The sequence below is a fragment of the Megascapheus bottae genome, chromosome 14 (assembly GCF_031878675.1).
Source record: "Megascapheus bottae isolate mThoBot1 chromosome 14, mThoBot2.hap1, whole genome shotgun sequence".
Taxonomy (NCBI): Eukaryota; Metazoa; Chordata; class Mammalia; order Rodentia; family Geomyidae; genus Megascapheus; species Megascapheus bottae.
In genome coordinates, this window is record NC_143522.1 from 1,577,553 (window position 1) to 1,600,598 (window position 23,046).

Below are 23,046 nucleotides of genomic sequence, written 5' to 3' on the forward strand. Positions count from 1 at the left end.
TAGAAATGTACTTATAGAAAGGTAGAAGCTACTTAAACAACTTATGTTTAATTGCTTGTGGATAATGCAAAAACAAAAGCGATGTTATGCAAAGCATAGGATAAAGTAAATAAACTGAGAACATATAAATTAATTTACAATTTTAATGGCTTGTATGCATTGTTGCAAAGACCAAGCCTCATTAGTGCTAGGGAAGTATAAACACAGTAAAGCACACCAACTGAGTTCTACATTTGCTAAAATAAATCATGACATACCAACATTAAAGGAAAACAGTGATTTATAAATCTGTAGTGCATACAGGTTTTAAAAATTATGTTTTATCCTAAGGAAAAACTAACCCCATCCAAACACATGTACATTAAAATTTCTGTTAAGCCGGAGTATATAGCCTTTTTTTTTTGCAGTGGCACACTGTTTTATTACCATCATTATTTGTCTAAGTTAAGGTACCATAGCCTTTCAGTCCTAGACTGAAATAAAATTGAAAGTATTTAATATTCCAAATGATTTCCTTACATCTGAAGAACTCTGGAGTTTTCTAAACTGTTTTTTATACTGCCTTTCACATAAATTTCTTCACCTGAAATAAATAATAACTTAAGATACATTGATAAATTTCTTGACATGAGTAATTTATAAATGAGAATGAGCTATGATTATTTTATTAAGAAAAGGCCAGGAGCCAGGTGGCTGGCCTAGAGGCTGAGTGCGTGCCTAGCATGCACGAAGACCCAGGCTTGATTCCTCAGTACCACATACATAGAAAAAAAGTGGTGCTGTGGCTCAAGTGGTAGGGTTCTAGCCCTGAGGAAAAGAAAGGGCAGCGCTCAGGTCCTGAGCTCAAGCCCAGGTCTAGTGTCTGCGGAGGATTTTCTTCTCTGTGGCAGAAGCAAATTTCAAACATCTCTTGAGTATGGCTTTGGGGAAAGAAGACTATCAGCTCTGCACCCACATAGAGTTGTGTGGTTTTCATTTCTTCCCTTGTGGGTGTCACTTCATTCTTGTCTGACCTGGTCCCGTGTGCTGCTGTGTGAATATTATGTTGATCTTACTAATCTCCATACTTTTGAGTATCTGTCCAAGTGAAAGTTTTGATGCACACAACTAGAGGTGTGGCGCAAATGATAGAGCGCCAGCCCTGAGCAAGAAAGCTGAGCAAGAGAGACTGAAACTCTGAGTTCAAGTTCCATTATAACACACACACACACACACACACACACACACACACACACACACGTGAATTCCTGCACGCACATTTTGACCTTTCGGAGGCTTCTCTGTCTCATGAGAACCAAGAGCTACTCAGAATAGACTTGTTGGTAGTTAAGAGTGAGAGATCCTAAACCAAACAGAGTTCAATTCTGAGAGCTTTCTCCTGCTGTTGGTATCACCTTGCAAACTTATTCATCCATCTGATTCTTCGGCTTCCACGCATGCAAACTAGATCACATAACAGGAACTTCCTGAGAAATTACTATGAAAAATGAAAGAGATAATATATACCATGATCCAGGTTCTAATGACTCTTTTCAAAGTATCTCATTTCTCTCGCTGTTGGTTCACATCAATTGTGTTTTAAAAAAAAAACAAGCATAAGTTGATATTATGCTACTGTAGAACAACACTGCTCTTCTGCTAAAAACTCTCTGCCATATTTACTATAGAAAGGGTAGAACTAGATGGGTACGAGAATTGCCTTGATTCTATACTTCCTTGGGGATGGGTTCAAGACTTACATTTCTTCAGGTGCTAGAACCTTACTTCCTTTAGGAAAGAGAGTGAATACTTTGCCAGCCCTGATTGATATGAGAGTGCTTTTAACTTCTTACCCATGTCAAAAGTAAATTTAGTAAAGACACCACTCATTTTCACTTGGGAAAAGTGGAAAGCAGCCAGGACAAATTCTGTTAGTCTGAAACTACACTGTTTCTTCCTTCAGCTTTGCTGGGGTCCTGGCTGTGTCTGCATCATTGTCACCCAAACTCTTCTCAGGGTCCTGGCTCCACCTCAGAGCAAATGTGCCACCTACCCTTTACTTATGCTCTCGAACTCAAGGTCCAATGAGAAGAGAAAGCCTAATATTCTGAAATAGAATGCTCCCCATTCACTCCTACTACCACACATGGAGTGAAAGAAAGCCATGAAATGTCTTCAGAATCTTCTGACCACAAGTATAGCTTTCCAGTGTAGCTATGTAGAGAGCCACGTGCAGAATGAAGCACATAAATATTTTGTTTTGATTTTTTTCCACCAGACCTATCCTTGACTTCTCACAGATTTCCCAGCAGAAGAATTGGGCAGATGTTAATATGGAAAAAAATGTCCCACTGGGGCCAGTGTGTGTCCTCCAGAGAGCTGTGTGTATGCACGTACGGGAGCCATCAAGAGTCCTGCTTGACTCAGGAAGCCAGTGTGTCTGGGGGGGCGGGAGGGGGCTGAGTCTTGATGCTCCCTTGCAGCTGAGATTGAATGACCTCTGTCTCTTGGCCCTCTGGGAGGTTGGTCACTCACACTGGCTCACGTCCTTCTGCAGGCTGTCACCTCACATGGCCTCATTGGTGAGGTTACTAGCAAGTTAGCAAGGGTTTGTCTGCATGGTGTCCTTGTTCTCGCCCCTCTAGGAGCACTGGGTTTCTGGAAGTCCCACCACACTGGTGGAACTGCAAAAATATCACCATTTTAAAATGATGACGTCCTGCTCATGCAACATTTCTTCTTAAAGGGGAAACAAGAAAGTCTCAATATAGGAAGGTAAAGCTGAAATATTAGTATCTTTATGGGAACTTTGCCCCAAGGAATACACGATTTCATCGTGACTCATGTGCCTCAGGAACAGTTTCTATTCCAATACGCAACCTACAGAATCTAGGCACATGCAAGCATTTTGCATCCATTTCTTAGCCATGTTAAACATTACACTAAGAGATTACAAGGAAATTATGAGAATAGCCACAGTGCTGTTCTCCCTCCCTCCACTCCCACCTCATTTGTGGAAGAATAACTGGAATGCTGGCCCTGCCTATAAACTATTATGCATAATTTATGGGAGATGTTTGCTCCACTTTTAAGTGAATGAGTGATACAATGCCTGCTTTCAGAAATTAGTTGCAGGCCCTGTTATTCATTATCAGGGAATAAAGGAAGAAAAGGAACATTTGGCATAACTGGTTGCTAGGGTTGCAGGAAATTATTTCCTTAAAAATGGTGAAGTAGGTAAAGTAAGTGGATTTCAGGCATTTATTTTTGAACAAAGAGTTTAAAGTTTTTCAGAAATTCAATATATAAAATGGGTATTTCAATGGACACCATTGGAAGAAGTGGAAGTTAAGTATTGGTTGTCACCTCTCTTCAATGTCATCTTTACCTCATCATGACATCAAAGATACTCTGGAGACATCAGCTTAACTAGGTAAATGACAAAGGCCAGGATGCGCGCTGTCAGAAGGCACTATTACTGCCCACCAACCAGAGTAACTAAGACAAAAGAAGAATGTTCTGATCAGAAAAGATAGAAACCAGATCACTCAAGCTCTGCTGGTAGGAAAGCAAAATGGGGTCTCTATTTGGGAAGTCATTTGGTAATTTCTTAAATCACTAAACCTCCAACTGCTACGTAAGCCAGATTGTATTCCTGAATATTTCCCCCAAGACAACTTAAGTTCACACAAAAACCTGCACGGAAATATATGAGCTCTATGTGCAATAAGTCTCAGAGGCAAACAACCTGTCTGTCAACAAACAGTTAAACAGTGGTAGACCCATGTAATAGAATACAATGCCACAACAAGAGAGAGAGAGAGAGAGAGAGAGAGAGAGAGAGAGAGACAGAGAGACAGAGAGACAGAGAGACAGAGAGAGACAGAGAGAGACAGAGAGAGAGAGAGAGAGAGAGAGAGAGAGAGAGAGAGAGAGAGAGAGAGAGAGAGAGAGAGAGAGAGAGAGAGAGAGAGAGAGAGAGAGAGAGGGGTAATAATATGGGTAACAACCTGGTGACCCTCTAAGTAGGCTGTATGAATAAACCTGAGTAGAAGATTACAGATTACAGACTGTATTATACCATTTATATTGCACTCTTGAAATGGGAAAATTATGGAAAGGAGAAAAAAGGTGTATGTTGGGCAGGGGTGAAGAATGTGGGTGGGATGCAGATATGGCTACAAAAGAGCCACCCGAGGACTCTGTTGGGGATGAACATGTCCTTTATCTTGTCTGGATCATCGTCTGTCTTCTGGCTGTAATGTCGCCCTAGAGTTTTGCAAGAAGTGCTCTTGGGAAAATAGAGCAAAAGGCACATGGGAATGATTTCTGAAAACTGTATGGAAGCCTGTAATTTTCTTACAAGAAAAGAATGTAGTAAGAATTTTGAACATTTAAATAACAATCTCTGTCAATCTTATCTCTGATTCCGAGGAAAGCCGTACGACTATGACTTGGATGTCACTTGTCACGAGTGGTTTTCCCCTGTCACTCTGCAGAAACATATCATTTGGAATATAGTCCAAGTGTTTTTTCAGACAAATGCTGACTCCATATTGAATTCCACTTTCTTCCTTTCCACACAGTCTCAAACACATTTTGATATGATATCAGGAATCAACACAGGTTCATGAGCTTACTGCTTTTTTTTTTTAAGTTCACGCTTTCTCCAGGTTGGATAAATAAGTATCAAGAGATGATATTGTCAAGAAACGAGAGATTGGTTTGATTAGTAGCATTTTTGCTCTACTCCCCCAAAATGACTTCCGGTCGTATTTTTAAATATGTATTATCACTGGGTGCCAGTAGTTTGCACTTGTTATCTTAGCTACTTAGGAGCCTGAGATCTGTGCACAGAAGTTTGAAGCCAGTCCCAGGCAGGAAAGTTTGTGAGACTTGTACCTCCAATTAACCACAAAACGCCAGAAGTGGAGCTTTGGCTCAGATGGTACGAAAGCTCAGAGACAGTTCCCAGACCCTAAGTTCAAGCCTCCGTATTAGCACTCAAAAAATAAAAATAGAATTAAAAATAAATAATAAAAAGGCCAGGTGCCAGTGGCGCACGCCTGTAATCTTTGCTATCAGTATGCTGAGATTGTGAGGATTGCGGTTCAAAGCCAGCCTCAGCACGTAAGTCTGTGAGACTTGAGTCTAATTAGCCACCAGAAAACTGCAAGAGGCTCTGTAGCTGAAATGGTAGAGCACTAGCCTTGAGCTCAGGGACAGTGCCCAGGCCCAGAGTTCAAGCCCCACGACTAACCAAAATATAATAATAATAAAATAAAAATAAAAAATGTATTATTGAATGTGGCAAGCTAAATTATCACCCCCCTCCCCCAACCAGTCTGCATCTTAATTGCCTGGATCTGTGACTGTGTTCAAAGGTCCTTCACACATGTGATTGAGGTAGGAATCTTGAGACCGGAAGAAAATCTTGGCTTAGCCAGGTGGGCCTGATGTAATCACAATGGCTCTTACTAAAGAGAGGGAGGAGGTCAGAGAAAGGAGGAAACAGATAAGAAAGGAAGAAGTACACTAGGCATTTGAAAAGGTAAGACATGGATTTGTATCTGTAGCCTTCCAATTAAACCAGTCCTGCTGGTGCTTTGGTTTTAGTCCTTACAAGATTCTCTGACCTCTAGAATTTCAGGAAAACAATACACGTGTGTTTTGTCTTAAAGCCCTGTGCTATGGCAATTTGTTATTGCAAAGAAATAGGAAACATGTACCGTGATGCTATTAAATTAAAGGAGATAAAAAGATGAAAATAAGATGAAGCAACAGCTGACTTCACCCTCCACCAATTCTTATAAGGCTTGAGTGAACATTTTCCATTCCATTTTGGGAAATAAAGATTCAAATTATTGGAACTCTACAAGCTGGTTTGTTTTTTTATTTGCCAGTCCTGGGGCTTGAACTCAGAGCCTGAGCACTGTCCTTGGAATTTTTCTTCAAGGCTAGAGCTCTGCCAGTTGAGCCACAGCACCACTTCTGGCTTTTCTATGTATGTAGTACTGAGGAATCAAACCCAGGCCTTTGTGCATGCTAGGCAAACACTCTACCACCAGGCTAAACTCCTAGCCCCATAACATATATTTATATGCGCACATATATATGTGAGATCAGAATGAAATGAATCTCATTAATAGTAGCTGTTTGAGAATAGTGAAAAATAGGATTTTTCAAAAAAATGAATCCAAGAATATATATATACATGTATATATGTACATATATATATATATATATTGTCCCAGGAAGATCTTTTAGGATGTTATTTTATGGTAGTTTGAAAGCATTTTCAAAAAGGGTTTGTGATCTTCAGGCATCTGCAAAGTGTTTTCCTGGTGACTTCCAGTATAACAAATCAAGCATGATAGGCATTCACCTGATCCAGGGTCTTTGTAAAGTTCTCTTTGTGACAGCCTACTCAATACCACATGAACTCAAGCTGGCATAAATCTATTTTTTTTTGGGGGGGTGCCTATCCTGGGACCTGAACTCAGGGCCTGGGTGCTCTCTCTGAGCTTTTGTAAGCTCAAAGCTAATGCTCTACTACTTGAGCCAAAACTCCTCTTCTGGCTTTTTTTGGTGGTTAATTGGAGATAAGAATCTCACAAACATGGGCTGGAAATCTGGCCTAGCATAGTAGAATTCTTGCCTATTATGTATGAAGCCCTGAGTTCGATTCCTTGGTACCACATACACAGGAAAGCTTTAAGTGGTGCTGTGGCTCAAGTGGTGGAGCACTAGCCTTGAGGAATGTTCAAGGACAGTGCCCAGGCCCTGAGCTAAAGCCCAAGACTGGCAAACAAATTAATTAAATAAATAGGACCACTCAAAATAGGACAAATCAATATTCTAGATATCACCTGATCCCAAAAGTTATTTGAATGCTTATGAAGTTCATGTTGTACTTTTATTCACATGGTATGAATAAAAGATCTCTCATCGTGAGAGAAAGGATTGAACACAAAACTGCGAGTGTCTTTCTACAAGTCATTCATAGAAACTGTTGCGCAGAATGGATGAATCAGAGGATCACCCTGTGATACTGTGAAGCAGACATCCTTTCAGGTAGCCACTTACGCCATTGTGTGGGGTCAGTCAGCTGTGTCTCCACCCAGCAGGCTAATAGAGAACTATTGTTTCTCCACCTTCAATAAGCTGCCCTGGGAGAAAGCCCAGGCACCAGTCACAGTGAATTATACATATGACATGCTCACATGTAACAAATTCACTGTCAGAGTCATTTGGTTTGTCATTGCTTTTCTGATTCTTGGTGATACCCTCATTTCTAATTATTCAACCACCATTTGCTTGAAAAGGAGCTCTTAAATTTTCTATTGTTTTGTAGGATCTCCCCTTTTGAAAAAAAAATTATTAACACAGGCAAACACAGACTTGATATCCTAACATACACTATGCATCAATCTTTTGAAAATTAAAGTAGGTCTACTGAAGGAGTCTCCATATTTGTTCCTCAACCTGAGATAAAATTAATCTGGATTTAGAAACTTAAAGGAAGCCAGGCAATGATGGCTCACATCTGGAATCCTAGCTACTCAGGAGGTTGAGATGTGGAGTGAGGGTTAGCCAGTCCAAGTAGGAAAATCAGTGAGACTCTTATTTCCAATTAACCACCAGAAAACTGGAAGTGGAGCTGTGGCTCAAAGTGGTAGAGCACTAGCATTAAGCATAAGAACTCAGGGACAGCACCCAGGCCCTGAGGTAAAGACCCACAACCACCACCACCAACAAAAGAAACTTAGATGAAAAATGACTAGAATTAGATGAGGTGCCCTGGGCCACAGTGACCTAGTTATAGTCTCAGAAGTAGGGCGGGGTCTGAGGCCTCCAGGCCATTCATATACATTTGGGGCACTGTGCAGTCCAGCTTCGGATATTAATTTTTCCTAGTTCATGAAGCTGCTTCTGTGTTCAACTGTGAGAAATTCTTGGTGGTACAAAAGGACTTCCCAGAAAGGAGTATTATTAAACATAAATTAATAAAAGGATTCACTGAATTGTGGTTAATATGTTAGAAATAATTTTATTTCTGCATGAGATATGTTTACTTTCTTATCAATGAAATAGAATGCCACCTGGAAAACTCCTAAGATTTGTCACTACCATGGAACTGATTAACTAGCTTCTAAAAATGTTGACCTTAATTTTAGAGAAGAATGTAGAACACATTAGAATGTTTCTTCAGTCTAATTTTCTCCCTTCCCCTTTGTGACGCTTAGTATTGGATATAGCTGAATTCACTCCCATCTCCACGGTACCCACAGTTTGCTCTCAAATCTACACAGATTTGCTACATAGATTAATTAGGAAGTCATATGATTTTACACTGAGCAAAGAATTCAGGACATTTGTTGAACAACTGTCAGGAGAAAAGGTATTAACTCTCTTTGGATGCCATTGTGCATATCTGTCAATCAAGAAGAAAGCAGTATGAAGACAAACAACACATAGGGAAAAACAACACTTAAAAATAATCACACACACACACACACACACAGAATAGTGTCCTTTATGAAATAATATAAAATTCACACTATCTTGGTACCTGTCTTTCTCACCCAAAGTTTTACAGAAGAATTCATTCCCAGTGGCCCCACTGCATGTAACAAACCATTTTCTCTCTTTCGTATCCAGAATGGACTGTGGCCTGTCCTTGGGAAACAGGGGAAACAGCCACTCCAAGCGCTCAATGCTCTCTGGTTAAGATAAGAAACTCTGCTTGTTAAAGCACTTTGACTTTCTCGCTGGTGGAGCTAATAAATTGTCTTTATTGTTTAAGCAGTTTGAATCAAGGTATCTATTTCTTGCAGAGTTAAAAATGTTCTAACTGACAGACCAACATCCTTTTGGAAACAGGTCTCTTTCTTGTGATCCATCTGTTGGTCACATTATAATTTTAATAAAAATCCCTGGAAAATCTGGCTTAGCAGATGTAGTTTTTCATATGTTTTCTGCAAAATCTGTTATCAGTTGCTTTATTTCTCAGGCCACTTAAAATATATAAGACCAATAATAACAGGATTGATCAGGAAGAGATTAGATTCTAAACAAACATGGAATTAACAATAAAGACCTCCCTCCCCCAAAAATCCAAACAAACCATGGAGACACTGAAGGAATTGGAGGTAAAAGTAGGCAACTGAAAAATAAAACATTATGCACCATTACCACTATTATATACCATATATCCTAAGAATGCATATTTTTGATGTCACAGACATGTACCTTAATATACACTTCTGAAATGGTATGAAAGATAAGGCGTATTTCCTAGGAAAAAGATACAGAAACCAGTATTTGTATATTGAGGGCTTATGTGGAATGATAAAAATAAAAGAAGGGAATAAAATGAATAAAAGGAGGTCTAGTGGTAGAGTGCTCACCTAGCATGCATGACGCCATGGGTTTGATTCCTCAGCACTACATACACAGAAAAAGAGGGAAGTTGTGCTGTGGCACAAGTGTCAGAGCACTTTTTGCTAGCCTTGAGCAAAAAATGTTCAAGGACAGTGCCTAAGCCCCAAGGTCAAGCCCCACAACTGGCAAAAAAAAAGAACAAAACAAAAATTGACCCTTGACCAAACTGTAAAAACAGACTAAACTAATCACATAGAGGAACTGAGTTGTCCTAAACGATGAGAAAAGCACTTACTTTGTGCACCTGCACATTGACCAGTTATTGCACGTGGGCAGTTAACATCATCTGGGCAGTTAACATCATCTGGAGACAAGAAATTTTCTTCATCTTAGGGCAGTGTTGAGAGAAAGGATTTGCTATGAGCCATCATCCTAGCGAGACTGCTGGCAGCTGAGGAAATTGGGGTGTTAGTCCTGAAGAGTGTGCATCTAGACAGGATCTCACACTACCTGCCACAACCCACCCCTATAATGCATTCAGTCACAGTGATTTATTTATCTGGTTCTAACCTGCTTTGGGTTGGTCTCTTTTCCTTGGAAACATGCAAGAAGGGAGTTGGTGGAAGGAAGTACAGTCTCCACTTTTGCAGGTGACCTCAGAACAGCCATTCATCATAGTCAACACCTCCTTCTCTACGGTCCATTTTGAATTCCCTCATCCTTGGGTCATGTCTGCCCGATGCTCACCGGGCTCTCCTCAGGGCCACAATGCTTGCTTATTCTTTTTCTGTGAACAGGAGCATAGTAAGAGCTACCCCAGGGCCTGTCACAGAACAAATGGCAGAAATGAAGTCTGAAAGTTCAGTAAAGTTCTGGAATCTGGGAAGTCAAAACGCTATACTCAGTCCACCTGGGCTTTCCTTGGGTTGTCTCACAGGACCATGCATGGCTCAGTGTGCACTAAACAAACTGACATTTGTTTTAGGCCACATTTTTTAAAGAACAGCTTTGACCATCAGCATAGCAACACACAACTTTAAAGAAATGCTGAGAAGTTCTGAAAGTGGAGCGTGTGTTTGAGAGGAGTGCCTCCTTTTCTGGAAGATATGTTACCCGAATATGCAGTTGACCATAATCTTTCCTCCAATGCTTAAGTTCTAATTTTATTAATCAGAAAAGCTTGTTTGTTTGTTGGGCTTGTTCTGGAGCTTGAACTCAGGGCCTACTTTTGCCCAAGGCTAGTGCTAGCCTGTGTGAGCCACAGATCCACTTCTAGCTTTTTGATGATTAATTGGAGAGAAGAGTCTCACTGATTTGAACCATGATCCTCAGATATCAGCTTTCTGAGTAACTAGGATTATAGTCATGAGTCACAAATACCCAGCTAGAAAAGCACATTTTAAGGTGGAGACCTAGGGCCTTTGTCCATGCCTTCCTGGTTGTCACACTTTGATGACAACATTTACATTCTGATCATTTAAAAGTAACTTATTGGGGCTGGGAGTGTGGCTTCATGGTAGAGTTCTTGCCTAGCATTCAGTGCCCAGGCCCTGAGTTCAAGTCCCAGGACTGGCAAGAAAAAAAAGTAAATTATTAATACACAGTGTTAATTAGCCTATTTGACCCAGAAGAGGCTGAATCAATCTGGAAACCATTTAAAAATTATTTGACGGGCCGGGAGTTTGGCCTAGTGGTTAAGGTGCTTGCCTAGCATGCATGAGGACCCGGGTTCGATTCCTCGGTACCACATACATAGAAAAAAGCCGGAAGTGGTGCTGAGGCTCAAGTGGTAGAGCTCTAGCCTTGAGAAAATCCAAGGACAGTGCTCAGGCCCTGAGCTCAAGCCCAGGACTGGCAAAAAAAAAAAAAATTATTTGACAACATAGACTTGGGCCCACCTCTGTAACTGACTTTAGGTACTTTAGTACACAAGAATATTTTCTTTTTTTATTTTCTTTCTTTCTTTTTTTTCTATGGCTAGGTTATTCACTTTATGTCAACCCCAATAGTTTATGTTTACTTTCAGATTGCTTTTGTCTAATTACTTAATTACTCGTCTAAAGCAAAGTCGGCTCTTGACTTTTACTATTTTCCCTTATGTATTTTTCAGGAATTCTTTTTTTTGCAAATAGGCTGCTCAAACTACATGGAAATGAACCAGTATTTTTTATCAGTTCTTTTAAAATATGCAGACATGAAGTAATGCAAAAACATTGTCTTGATAATGAAAGAACAAGAAAAGTTAAATTTGAAAATATTTTTGATTCCGTCGTATATTCTCATGGTATAGAGTTGTTCATTTCTACTCCATTAGGTTTATGGAGATAAATAGTGTAACAATAGAAATTAAGAATTTGTAGCTGGGCGCTGGTGGCTCACACTTATAATCGTAGCTAGACTGAGATGTGAGGATCAAGGTTCAAAACCAGCCCAGGCACCAAAAGTCCATGAGACTCTTATCTCCAATTAATCACCAGAAAACCAGGAATGTTCCTGTGGCTCAAGTGATAGAGCACTAGCCTTGAGCTGAGGAGCTCAGGAACAATTCCCAAGCCCAGAGATCAAGCCCCAGGACAGATGACAATGATGACAAAAAGAAAAAGAAAAAGAAAAAGAATTTGTGGCAACCTGATCTATTGTATTTAACTAGTGTTCACAAGACAGAGCGTCTGTCCATTTTATTGCTTTCCACTAGTGTGAAAGTGGCACACAGAAGCTTAGTCAGATGGTCATGGTGACACATACCTATAATCCCAGCTCTTAAGAGGTTAAAGTAAAAGGGTTATAAGTGAGTTAAAAGCCAGGTCATGCTAGGTATTAGTGCCTCATGCCTATAATTCTAATTACTCAGATTTGAGGATTGCAGTTTGAACATTTGAGGATTACAATTTCAATGTTTTACTTTTATTTTCATACATGCAGGTAAAGTACTTCAACTACGTTTATTCTCCTCCACTCTTTCCATTTGCTCTCCCCTCCTCACTGGTCTGTACAGCCCAAATGAAGCCACTGTATTTTTCAGGAGACATTCTTTAGCAAATATTCTGCAGCACAAAAGACAATAGATTTACATGTGTTTGTGTTTTCTGTTTCTCCTTCGCTATGCCTTTTGCTAACTTGAGGAAACTGAGCTTGTATGACTTCATGTAATATTTTATAGGCTATTAACCTATTTTAAGGAGCAGGGGCTCATGGAATAAAAAAAAAGAAATCTACAACTGAAAACATTCCCCTGAACGAGTGCTGAGAGAACCCACGCTTTCCCGTCACTGATCTGTGAGTTGCATGATCCACATCTGCTTAAGCCTAACTTCCGCTTCCCAAGTCTGAAGAGTTGAGGTTGGGCCTCTACGCCAGCAAAGGCAAATCAAGGCAAAGCTGAACGAAATCGCATTGAAATAATAGGTCTGCCTGGGTAGGATGGTGCATGCCTGTGACTTGAGCTGTTAGGAAGATGTGCTGGGTCATAAGTGGAGGGTGGCCCAAGGAAAAGCAAGAGGCTCTTTCTGAGAGACTACGAGCAAATAACCTGGTATGCTGAAGCTGGTAGAGCATTTGAGATCCTGATTTCAATCTCCAGTACCACCAAAACAGGATGGGTAATGTGCTGGCAGGAGAGTTGGGGTGAGGAAACAAGGCTCCTCAGATACTCGGGGGACCCCAGCTGCTCTGTTTGTTCATTCACACTAGCCTTAGGCTGCCTGGGCCCTGGGTCTTCGCTATTAGTAGGACTAAGCATAGTCTTGCTCTTTCCTAAGTGTAAGTAGACACTCAGGGGCTAGTTGCCTAGGTCCCCAGAAATCACTTAAGAAGCTGTCACAGGAGACCCATTTCACATTTATAGTCCAAATGTAGTATTGCTGCTACACACACATGCAGTGGCAAAAGAGATTCATCCAGCAACAGAGAGGTTGATGAAGCCAAGGCTGGTACTGGGAATTATCCTGTGTGAGCTTGCAGACAGGACTCTCCTTTCATTTCACTTCATCCCTCCCCCACCTCCTCCTCCTCCTCCTCCTCCTCCTCCTCCTCCTCCTCCTCCTCTTCCTTGGCCTCCCAGCCTTCTACCTACTCCTTTTACCTCCACCAGAGCCATGGACAGGAAATATGTGAAAAAGGCCCAATGGAGTCACTCAACGAATACTGAGTGTATCCAAAAGTGCTACTCTTTAAAAGAAAGACCTCCTATAAAACCAGCGCTCTCAAGTTGCAAAGCCAAGTTTATTTTTGAAATGTGAGAAATACGCTTTGATTCTCAATTGTCTTGACACGTTTCCTTCACACCTGCCATGCTGTGAAACAAGAGATTGAAAACACTAGGTTAATTAAACATTGAAAGGGCTCGTGTCATATTTACTCCAAGTAGATTTCCTCAAAGAGGAAAAAAGGGAAAGGCTAGTTTTAACATGACCCCTGAGAAGGGATCTTTCAGAACTGTAGCTTCAATTTGGAGACTCTCATGTTCTCACTTGGCCTTTTCTACTCAAGGCTGTGCTCTAGTCCTTGAGCCATGGCTCCACTTCTATCCCTTTGCTGGTTCATTGGAGATATGAGTCTCAGGGGCTCTCTTGCTCAATCTGCCTTTGAATCCCAGGTCTCAGATCTTAGATCTGAGCCATTGGTACCTAGCTGAAAAGAGATCATGACTAATATTTTTTTGTGTGTATGTATTTAGTCATTTTCCTGTATAAATATATGTGGGTCTGGGCATTGTCCCTGAGCTCTTCAGCTCAAGGCTACCACCCTACCCTTGGAGCCACAGTACCACTTATGATTTTCTGGTGATTAACTGGAGATAAGAGTCTCTCTAGTGGTTAATTGGAGAGAAGAGTCTCACAGTCTTTAGTGCCTGGGCTGGCTTTGAACCACGATCCTCAGATCTCAGCATCCTGAGTAGCTAAGATTACAGGTGTGAGCCACTGTGCCTGGCTTCTTTAGAATTTTTAAAAATCAATACTTAAAGATGTTATAAAGTATAAGAAATAGCCACAGATTTAATTTTAAAGAATCATAATAAAACACTGCTAATGGACTATGGATTAGTTGTTAAATCAGATTAAGAAATCAGTTCAAGGTAATTTTACTTGTTTGCCTTGGAAAGTCAAAGCTGAATGCATATTAAGACTCTTGCATGAAATGTAATAAGGAAACATAGAAAATTTCTTTTTATAATTACCTACTATCTACCTTCCTTCCCTTCACAAAAAAAAAGATATTCCTGTTTTGGGTGCTCAGCTTCATTTATATTACTTATACATTTAACATATGATTTCTTGTGTCTTAGCTTTGTATAACGAAATTGTTATTAATAAGCATGTTAAATCATTTCATGATGTTTGAAAGCTTAATACAACATGATGCATTCCTTTTTAAAATGGTCGACCAGTTTACATTTTTGAAAATTGTACTTGATAATAGAGCCCCCTTGTGGGGAATTAGCAGTATTTCAGGCTTTCAAGTCACTGGTAATATTAACTTCTTACTCTTCAAACTACGAGGCTATGTAGTATGCTATCAAGAAAATATGTTCTTGACTGGCATCCAGAATGAGCAGGAGATCAAATGGCTACCAGGAGCTTTGTGACAATACCAGGTGGTATCTCTCATGTGGCTTGTCATCTTTACACAAGTAAAATTATGATTTCTATAAAAAACTCATTCTACTTGATTGTTCTTTGGGGAAGATAACAAGTTGACTTGTTCTTTCATTAAAACTGCCTTAAGCAGTGGAATTCCTAAACACGTGACATTGAGGGAGATGAATGTGTTGTCCTCCTCCTCCTCCTCCTCCTGCTCCTCCTCTTCCTCTTCCTCCTTCTTCTCCTTCCTCCTCCTCCTTCTTCCTTTACCTCCTCCTCCCTCCTTCCCCTCCCCCTCCTTCTCTTTCCTCTTCCTCCTCCTCCTTCCTTCCTCCTCCCCCTCCCCTCCCCTCCTTATCCTTCATCTTCTTCCTCCTCCTCCCTCCTTCCTCCTCTCTCTCCCCCTCCTCCTCCCTCTCACCCTCCTTCTCCTTCTTCCTCTTCCTCCTTTGCCCTCCTTCCTCCTCCTCCTCCTCCTCCTCCTCCTCCACCTCCTCCTCCTCCTCCTTCTCCTCCTCCTCCTCCTACTCCTTCTTCTTCTCCTTCTTCTTCTTCCTGCCAGTCCTGGAGCTTGAACTCAGAGCCTGAGCACTGTCCTTGGGCTTTTCTCAAGGCTAGAGATCTACCACATGCACCACAGCACCACCTTCAACTTTTTTCTATGTATGTGGTACGGAGGAATACAACCCAGGTCTTGGTGCATGCTAGGCAAGCACTCTACCACTAGGCCACGCTCCCAGCCCCCGAATATGTTTTCTTGATCAAGCAGAGCTCTCTGCTGTTAACCAGAGGGTAGTCTCCTGGTTAAAAGAGGAAAGGTTATTCAACAAACCACAGTACATTGGAAGACAGGGACTAGCCTCTCGTGTAAGCAAGTTCCACTTCGAGAATGAACATGGTAACAAATATTAGAATCTGGTGTTCTTGCTTTCTTAACCAATAGAGGGAGGCTCAGCTGAGGAGGGGTCAGGACTGTGGAGTAATGGTATAGTAAGAGTGCCATCTATTCCTTCACATGTGTAAGTGTTAAACAGAGTATTGAATGAAAAAAAAACATACCCGAGAGAGGGAACTATTGCAATGCACATACAAATATAAAGATAAGGCTTGCCTTTAACTTAACTGAATTTTTTCCCAGGACTTTATGGATCCCAGAGAAAGAACTCAGTCCTGCAGTAGAGAATTACTGTATTTTTCAGACCTTAACCCTGGGTGGTAGTCTTCTCCTGCTGAAAGGACAGAGAATAGCACTCAAGACAGCTGCAATGGCTAATATTCATAGGCTACTGAACAGCACTGCAGTGACTGGAATTTGTGGACTGGAAACAGAAGTGAAGGAGTTGTGATGGATAGAAACAGAACTTTTCAAGGGGGTCACCATAAATCTCTGAGGGAGATTTATGGGTTACACATGGATAGGAAAGAAATCTCTGGGAGACCTTGGAGAGAGTAACTACTATAGGATCAAGAGATGAAGAGACACATAGAAATACACTGCAGGATGGTGCTGGATTTATAGTACAGTGAGAGTGGAACCTTAGGTTCCAACACAAAGACTGTACGTTGAAAGTAAAAACCAGGACTTAAAACACCTGGTATGTCATATAGCTAATCGAAGTATATATCAGTTTATAGTTTCCTAACTTCTGTATGCAAAAGGAAAAATATTATGAGAGTGGCTTTGTATTAGCAAAAGCAAAAATGAGGCAAGAATATGGTAAGGAGGATGGGTGAAGACAAGAGTCTTTCAGTGTATATCTGTTAAAAGACACGAGTTGTCTTTGGTGGATCTTGAATACAGGATTCTCCATGCATTTTCCCCTCAGCATATTGAATATGTGATCCTACTACTTTGAGGTTTCTATTTTTTCTGATAAGAAATCAGCCATTTCTCTCCCCCTGCCCTCTGCTAGTCCCAGGGCTTGAACTCAGGGCCTGAGCAGTGTTCTTGTGCTTTCTCAAGGCTAGAGCTCTATTACTTGAGTCACAGCACCACTCCTGGCTTTTTTTCTATGTATGTGCCACGGAGGAATCGAACCCTGGTCTTCGTGCATGCTAGGCAAGCACTCCACCACTAGGCCAAACTCCTGGTCCCAGCCATTTCTCTTATTGAGTTTCTTTATTGCTTTCAAGATTCTCCCTCATCTATATTGTACAACACTGAATGTAACAAAACATACACAGATACTTTAACCAGCCACTTCTGATCATGGTAATACTGGAAGAAGCAGGAAAAGTAAAACATTCTTTGTCCAAGACAGGAATCATGTATTTCCATCTTTAATTACAAAATAATGATACAATCCCACCTGTAACACAAAGACTTAAATACTGATAAACATTTTTAAATACTTTACAAGAGAAAATGTTATTTCACATTGAAATCTTCATCTGAGAGCTGATGTCTTTTCTGTTGTGAAATGCTTATACTGTAAAATGCTTAAGGCTGTGAAGTATTACTGACCTAAAATAAAAGTAGTGGCATTGGCGGGCGGGGGGGGGGGGGGGGAGACATGGGAAGGGAGGAAAAGAGAGGAAGAAAACAGAACAGAAAATTCTTAGCAAATGATTGTGTAGTGTCCGGGAGAAATTTTATACACACAATTTCTGAATTGTGCTTTTGAACAATTGTAAAAGATAATCTATGTTTTTGCATGTTTCTGAAGGTATTTTCAGTTTATTTGAGGTACCTCTCCAACCTGATGCCTGTTTTTAACACCCTGTCCTATAGTCCAAGGCCTATTTTTCCCTTTCTAGTGATGATTGTAATATTTTAGACAAGTTACATCCCTAAAAGCAAAAATCAGCTATTTAAAAAATATTCAAACTTTCAAATATAAGAAGCACAATCATCTTAAAGAGCACTATGACTATTCTAAGAATGCATTTGCTTCTCCACACTGCTTCCAGATTTCCCCTTTGGCATCACCATTAGTTAGTTGAAAGCCATGTTGGAAAGCCAACCTTGTATTTTACAGAATTCATACACACATATACATATATATATACATGGGTATATACACATATATGTATATATATGAATCAGTTATATACATATTATTCACTATATTGACGTAGCTTCAAATTACGGTTTTGCCTGCATAAAAAGTTGGATTTACTTCAAAAGACAAAGGCTTACACTGTGAAAGTGCATCTGAAGCTCAAACTTGTCATCCTAACTTCTCAGCAAGCTGACTTCTGAGGGTCATGGTTTGACCAGACTTTTCCTGCCAGCCCAGGCAGGAAAATATGAGATATACTTATCTCCAAAACTTAACCAGCCAAAGGCCAGAAATGAAGTTGTTGCTCATGTGATAGAGCTCCAGCCTTGAATAAAAAAGTTAAGGGACAGCATGAAGCGACTGTACCCAGGACTGGCACAGGCACACACAAGAAAGAAGAAAAAGACAGAAAGAAGGGGAGGGAGAGGGGGGAAGTGAGGGAGAAAGGGAAAGGAAGAGAGAAAGAAAAAGAGAAACAAATCGGAAAGGAATTTTTTAATTTGTGAAAGCATTTTGGAGTGATATCCTAAAAGCTCTTGAACAAGAAATCGACAGTTTGAGTAAGAGCAGCGCCTGCAAGTCAAAGCCAATGATCTGGAAAGTGCACAGGAGTGGTGGTGACATTTTTATGTGCAATTGCGTAATACCTTCAAAAAAAGCCCCATTTCTTTGCCTTCATATTTCTCCTTTCCCTTCGGATGATTGGATTTTATCTAGCAATAAACTACCTTTCACGAACCCTAGAATGATTTTTAAATAGAATCTGCATTTAGAACGTCCCATCGAGATGGCAGGGCTCTGCTCCCAAACCAACGGCACCCAAAGCATGTAGCAGAGGTTGGAGTTCTAGAATCTTAAGTGGATTTGTGTTTGTTTTTTTGAATGCTGGTAATTTAGAGGGCCTTCCGAGCAGCTTTGAGTGTTTCCATTCACTCCACAAACTCTAGGCATTTGAACAAGATTGCTTCCAATGATTTTTGTTTGTTTCACAGTGATCCCTATGAGATGAACATTTCAGTAAATGTGAATTTTACTTTCGTCTCTCTCTCTCGTTTTTGGCACATTTCACAATGCCTACGTGGTGTGGCTTAAGATTGTTTTAATTTTTGCGATTTGCTTCCTTTTGGCACTTTTGAGGAAGGGGACGATGTCCTTTTTGCTGTCTGGGGAGAAGGGTAACCTTCCCCCTTAGTGTCTTTAGCTTTAAACATTTATGAAATGCACGATTTATCATGACGGGAAGGGGATGGGAACTGGGCCTGGCGAACTAACCCTTTTCCTAGAGGCTCGTATCCCCGGCGTGGAGTTTCGGCTGTTTGGTCAACGCCATGGCAGGCTCAGGCGGTCCCTCCCGACAGAAAAGCAGGACGGGGTTTTTGCGGGCCCACATGGCCACGTCCCCGCCCGCCCCTCTGGTGGGGTTGGAGGAGGAGATCCAGCCACAAGCCCCCAGCTTCTTGGCATAGCGGTTTCGAAGGCGATTGCGGTTTCTGCGCTGCAGCTCGGGGCCCTGGCCGGGTAGGAAAGCATCCACGTTCCTAGTCCGGTATCCCTCTTCACGGTTGCGCCCTAGGAGCATGGAGATGTTGGGGTTGCGGATGGCATAGATGACGGGGTTGATGGCTCCATTGGCCCAGGTCAGCCAGACAGCCACGACGTGGAGGACGGAGGGCGCCTGCGCGGCCTGGGCCTGCCGGGTGGCGGCCAGCAGCACCAGGAAACAGTAAGGACCCCAGCAGCCTACGACGAAGACGATCATGATGAGCACGGTGGTGGCGGTGCGCACCTCGCTGAAGAAGCGCAGCACGCGCGCGTAGGTGGTCACGGGCCGCACGCGCACGCCGGACAGGCGCACCGTCTTGCAGATGTGGTAGTGGCAGAAGCACATGAGCAGGAAGGGCAGCAGGTAGCAGGCCACCACCAGCCCCACGCTGTAGGCCGCACCCAGCCGCGCGGGGTCCGGGGAGGTCCGGTACAGACAGCCGTGGAAGCTCTGCGCCCCGGGAGGGTCCCCGGGAGCCCCGATCAGCTCCCAGGGCAGGGAGAAGCCCAGGGCCGCCAGCCAGGCTCCCGCCAGCAGCTGCAGCGCGCGGCGGCGGCCGATCTTGTCCCGCGGCGGCCGCACAATGGCGCAGTAGCGGTCGAGCGAGATGAGGGCCACGCTGAAGGTGGACACGATGCCGAAGCACGAGCTGAAGAAGCGGCTGGCGGCGCAGAAGCCGCGCCAGGGCCCCGCGGAGGCGGCGGCGGCAGAGGCGGCGCTGGAAGCCGAGGCGGCGGCCGAGGGCGCCGCGCCCCCCGGCGGCGTGAAGAGGTCCAGGAAGGCGGCGGGCAGGCAGAGCCAGGCGGTGAGCAGATCCGACAGGGACAGGGACAGGATGAAGGCGTTGGTGACGGTGCGGAGCTGCCGGTGCTTCACGATCACGCCCATCACCGCACAGTTGCCCAGGCTAGACAACAGGAAGATGAGCAGCAGGACCAACGCCTGGGCCGCCACCGCCGCCCCGTGCGACAGCAACGGCGCGGCCTCCGGGCCGGGCGCCGGCCTCGCCGTCCCCGCCGCCGCCGCCGCCCGTGGGCCCCCGCCGCCCCCCGCCGCCCCCGGCCCACCCAGGCCGCCGCCCGCGGCCGCAGCGCCGCCACCCCCGTTCCCGTCGCTCTGGTTCCCCAGCGCCGCGGCCGCCGCGGTCGCCACGGTGCTGAAGGAGAGCGCGGCCAACGAGGCCGCGGGGGAGGAGGAGGAGGAGGAGGCCCCGCCGGGAGATCCGGCCTCCGAGGCGGCGCCGGCGTGCGGGCTGCGCTGCCAGGCCATGCTCACTGGTGGGCGGGCCGGCGGCGGCTGCTCCTCCATGGGGCCCCGCGGCGGCCGCGGGTCTGCTCATCCCCGCACTCGGGAAGGGGAGGCGGCTGGGCCGGAGACGAGGCTCGGGGGGACGCCCGCGGCGGCGGCGCTGGAGACGGCGGCGGCGAGTCAGGCTCTGCTGGGCCCCAGGGGTGGAGGTCGCCCGGGACCCGGCCGATCCTTTGACGTGGGTTCCAGGCGTTGCCGAGGGAACCGCGTGTTTACGCAGGAAACGCGGGGCGGGACGCCCGTCCTGTACCCCAGAAAAGACAGCCCATGACACCCCTCCACACACACACACACACACACACACACACACCCCTGCACGCCCGTCCTGTACCCCAGAAAAGACAGCCCATGACACCCCTACACACACACACACACACACACACACACACACCTGCTCCCGCCGCCAGCCCGACCCAAAGTTTCTTGGTCAGAGATCGTTTGGGGCCAGCGAGTGGCAGCCAATTCGCCCTTCTTAAGCCCAGCCGAAAGAATGAGACCCCCAGCACGCAGAGGGCAGGCAGACACCACGGTGCAGTCTTCCTATCCGGCTGGGAACAGATGGCCTGCTGGATGGCCTCAGCGGGGAGACTTTGCTTACTTACTTCCCGTTGGTGATCTTGGCGTTTGCTGGTAGGAAAGGAATCTAGAACCCGAAGTGAAATGCACTGTGAGATGGTAAACTTGAAAGGCAGAATGATTAGAGCCAGTCTCTGCCCAACTTGTGCAAGTGCAAAGCGCAGACGGCATGTTGTGCTACCGGCGACCAGGCCCCAGTCACCGTTTCAGATGACGTAGATCAGGTGCACTGTCCAAGAATTTACATGAGTGAGGGTGACAAGTGCTGGGCCAAGAACCACAATTTGAGAAGCCCCGTGAAACGGTAGACTCCCTGGCTGCTCGCACCATTCCTGGGAGTAGACCTCTAAATCTAGGCCTGTCAGATTCTGAAACAGGTGTTTTGTAAAGCTAGCATGTGGACTTGGAGGTAAGAGAGCATTTTGTTTTCAAGAGCCCAGACCTCAAGACCAAACTGGCTAATGCAGGAAGACCGGAGGAATAGATTTTGGTTCCTTGCTTGCCCTGCTGCAGTCTTCTCTCTGATCTCAGGATTGTGGCTTGTGTTGAGTCTAAGGTGCTGCTAGCCAGGCATTCATCCCAACCACAAATACCCAGCATGGAGGTGCAGGACCAGGAAAGGTGTGGCTGCCTAGGGAAATCGGACAGTGGGCCAACAGCATCAGCATGGCTAGGAACATGGAGGAATGCAAATTCGCAGGCCCTACACAGATTGAGCAAATGTGGCCTTTTGGGGAGCTACCCAGACTCTTGATGGGTGCTGTGTGAAGCCCTCCAGCAGATGCTGATGCACAGAGATACACTAAAGAATGACTAGCACACTTGTAGGCCCACAATGTTTTGATTAGTGCTTTGACTGCCTACTTCAGTGAAGTGAAACATCTTACAAAGGAAAGTGCCCTTAAGGTGGTGTAAAGTAAGACCAGCTTTCTCAACCTCAACACTGTTGACATTTTGGAACAGATAATTGTGTGGGAACTTTACTCATCTATGCCACTCAGGAACACCTCTCCCAATTGTGACAACTAAAAATTGTCTCAGAAATTGCCAGATTCCCCTTTAGGGAAAAATCATCCCCAGCTAAGTCATTCAAAATAACAACAAAAAATAAAATAACTATAGATCCATTTATTTAGTAAACATAAGCTTCTAGCAATATGTTTAGTTTTAGGAAACAAGAAATATGAATCCTAGTCCCAAGAGACTTACAATATCAGGGAAACATAAATGTTTAACAGGGTTTATGTGGTGTTAAAAATATATGCCATGTGCCAGTAGCTCATTCCTGTAACCCTAGCTACTCAAGAAAGCTGAGATATGAGGATCATGGTTTGAAGTCTGTCCAAGTAAGAAAGTCTGGGAGACTCTTATCTCTAATAAACTATTCAGAAAAGCCAGAGGTAGTACTGTGGCTAAAGTGGTAGATTGCTAACCTTGGGCAAAAGAAGCTCAGCGACAGTGCCCAGGCCCTGAATTCAAGCCCAGGACCAGCACACCCAGACACCTACATATCTATCTATCTATATATATATAGAGAGATATATATCTATATATGTAATTACCTATCTATCTCTATATATGTGTATATATGTATATATCTAATAATTATTTTGCATAGTGTTAATTATTTTGTATACTGTAACTTTTCTACAAAAGAGTCTACTGAATTCACATG

General features: G+C 43.6%; 1 protein-coding gene across 1 annotated transcript; it reads right to left on the minus strand.

Annotated features, from left to right (window-relative positions):
- Positions 1 to 13,625: 13,625 nt before the first annotated feature.
- On the minus strand, positions 13,626 to 20,795 carry Gpr135 (G protein-coupled receptor 135). Its single transcript, XM_090345371.1, has 2 exons — positions 19,217 to 20,795; positions 13,626 to 13,655 (listed from the first exon to the last, which is right to left on the minus strand). Exon 1 carries the CDS (start codon positions 20,793 to 20,795, stop codon positions 19,224 to 19,226), a length of 1,572 nt encoding a protein of 523 aa, XP_090201497.1. The 3' UTR covers positions 13,626 to 13,655; positions 19,217 to 19,223.
- Positions 20,796 to 23,046: the final 2,251 nt, after the last annotated feature.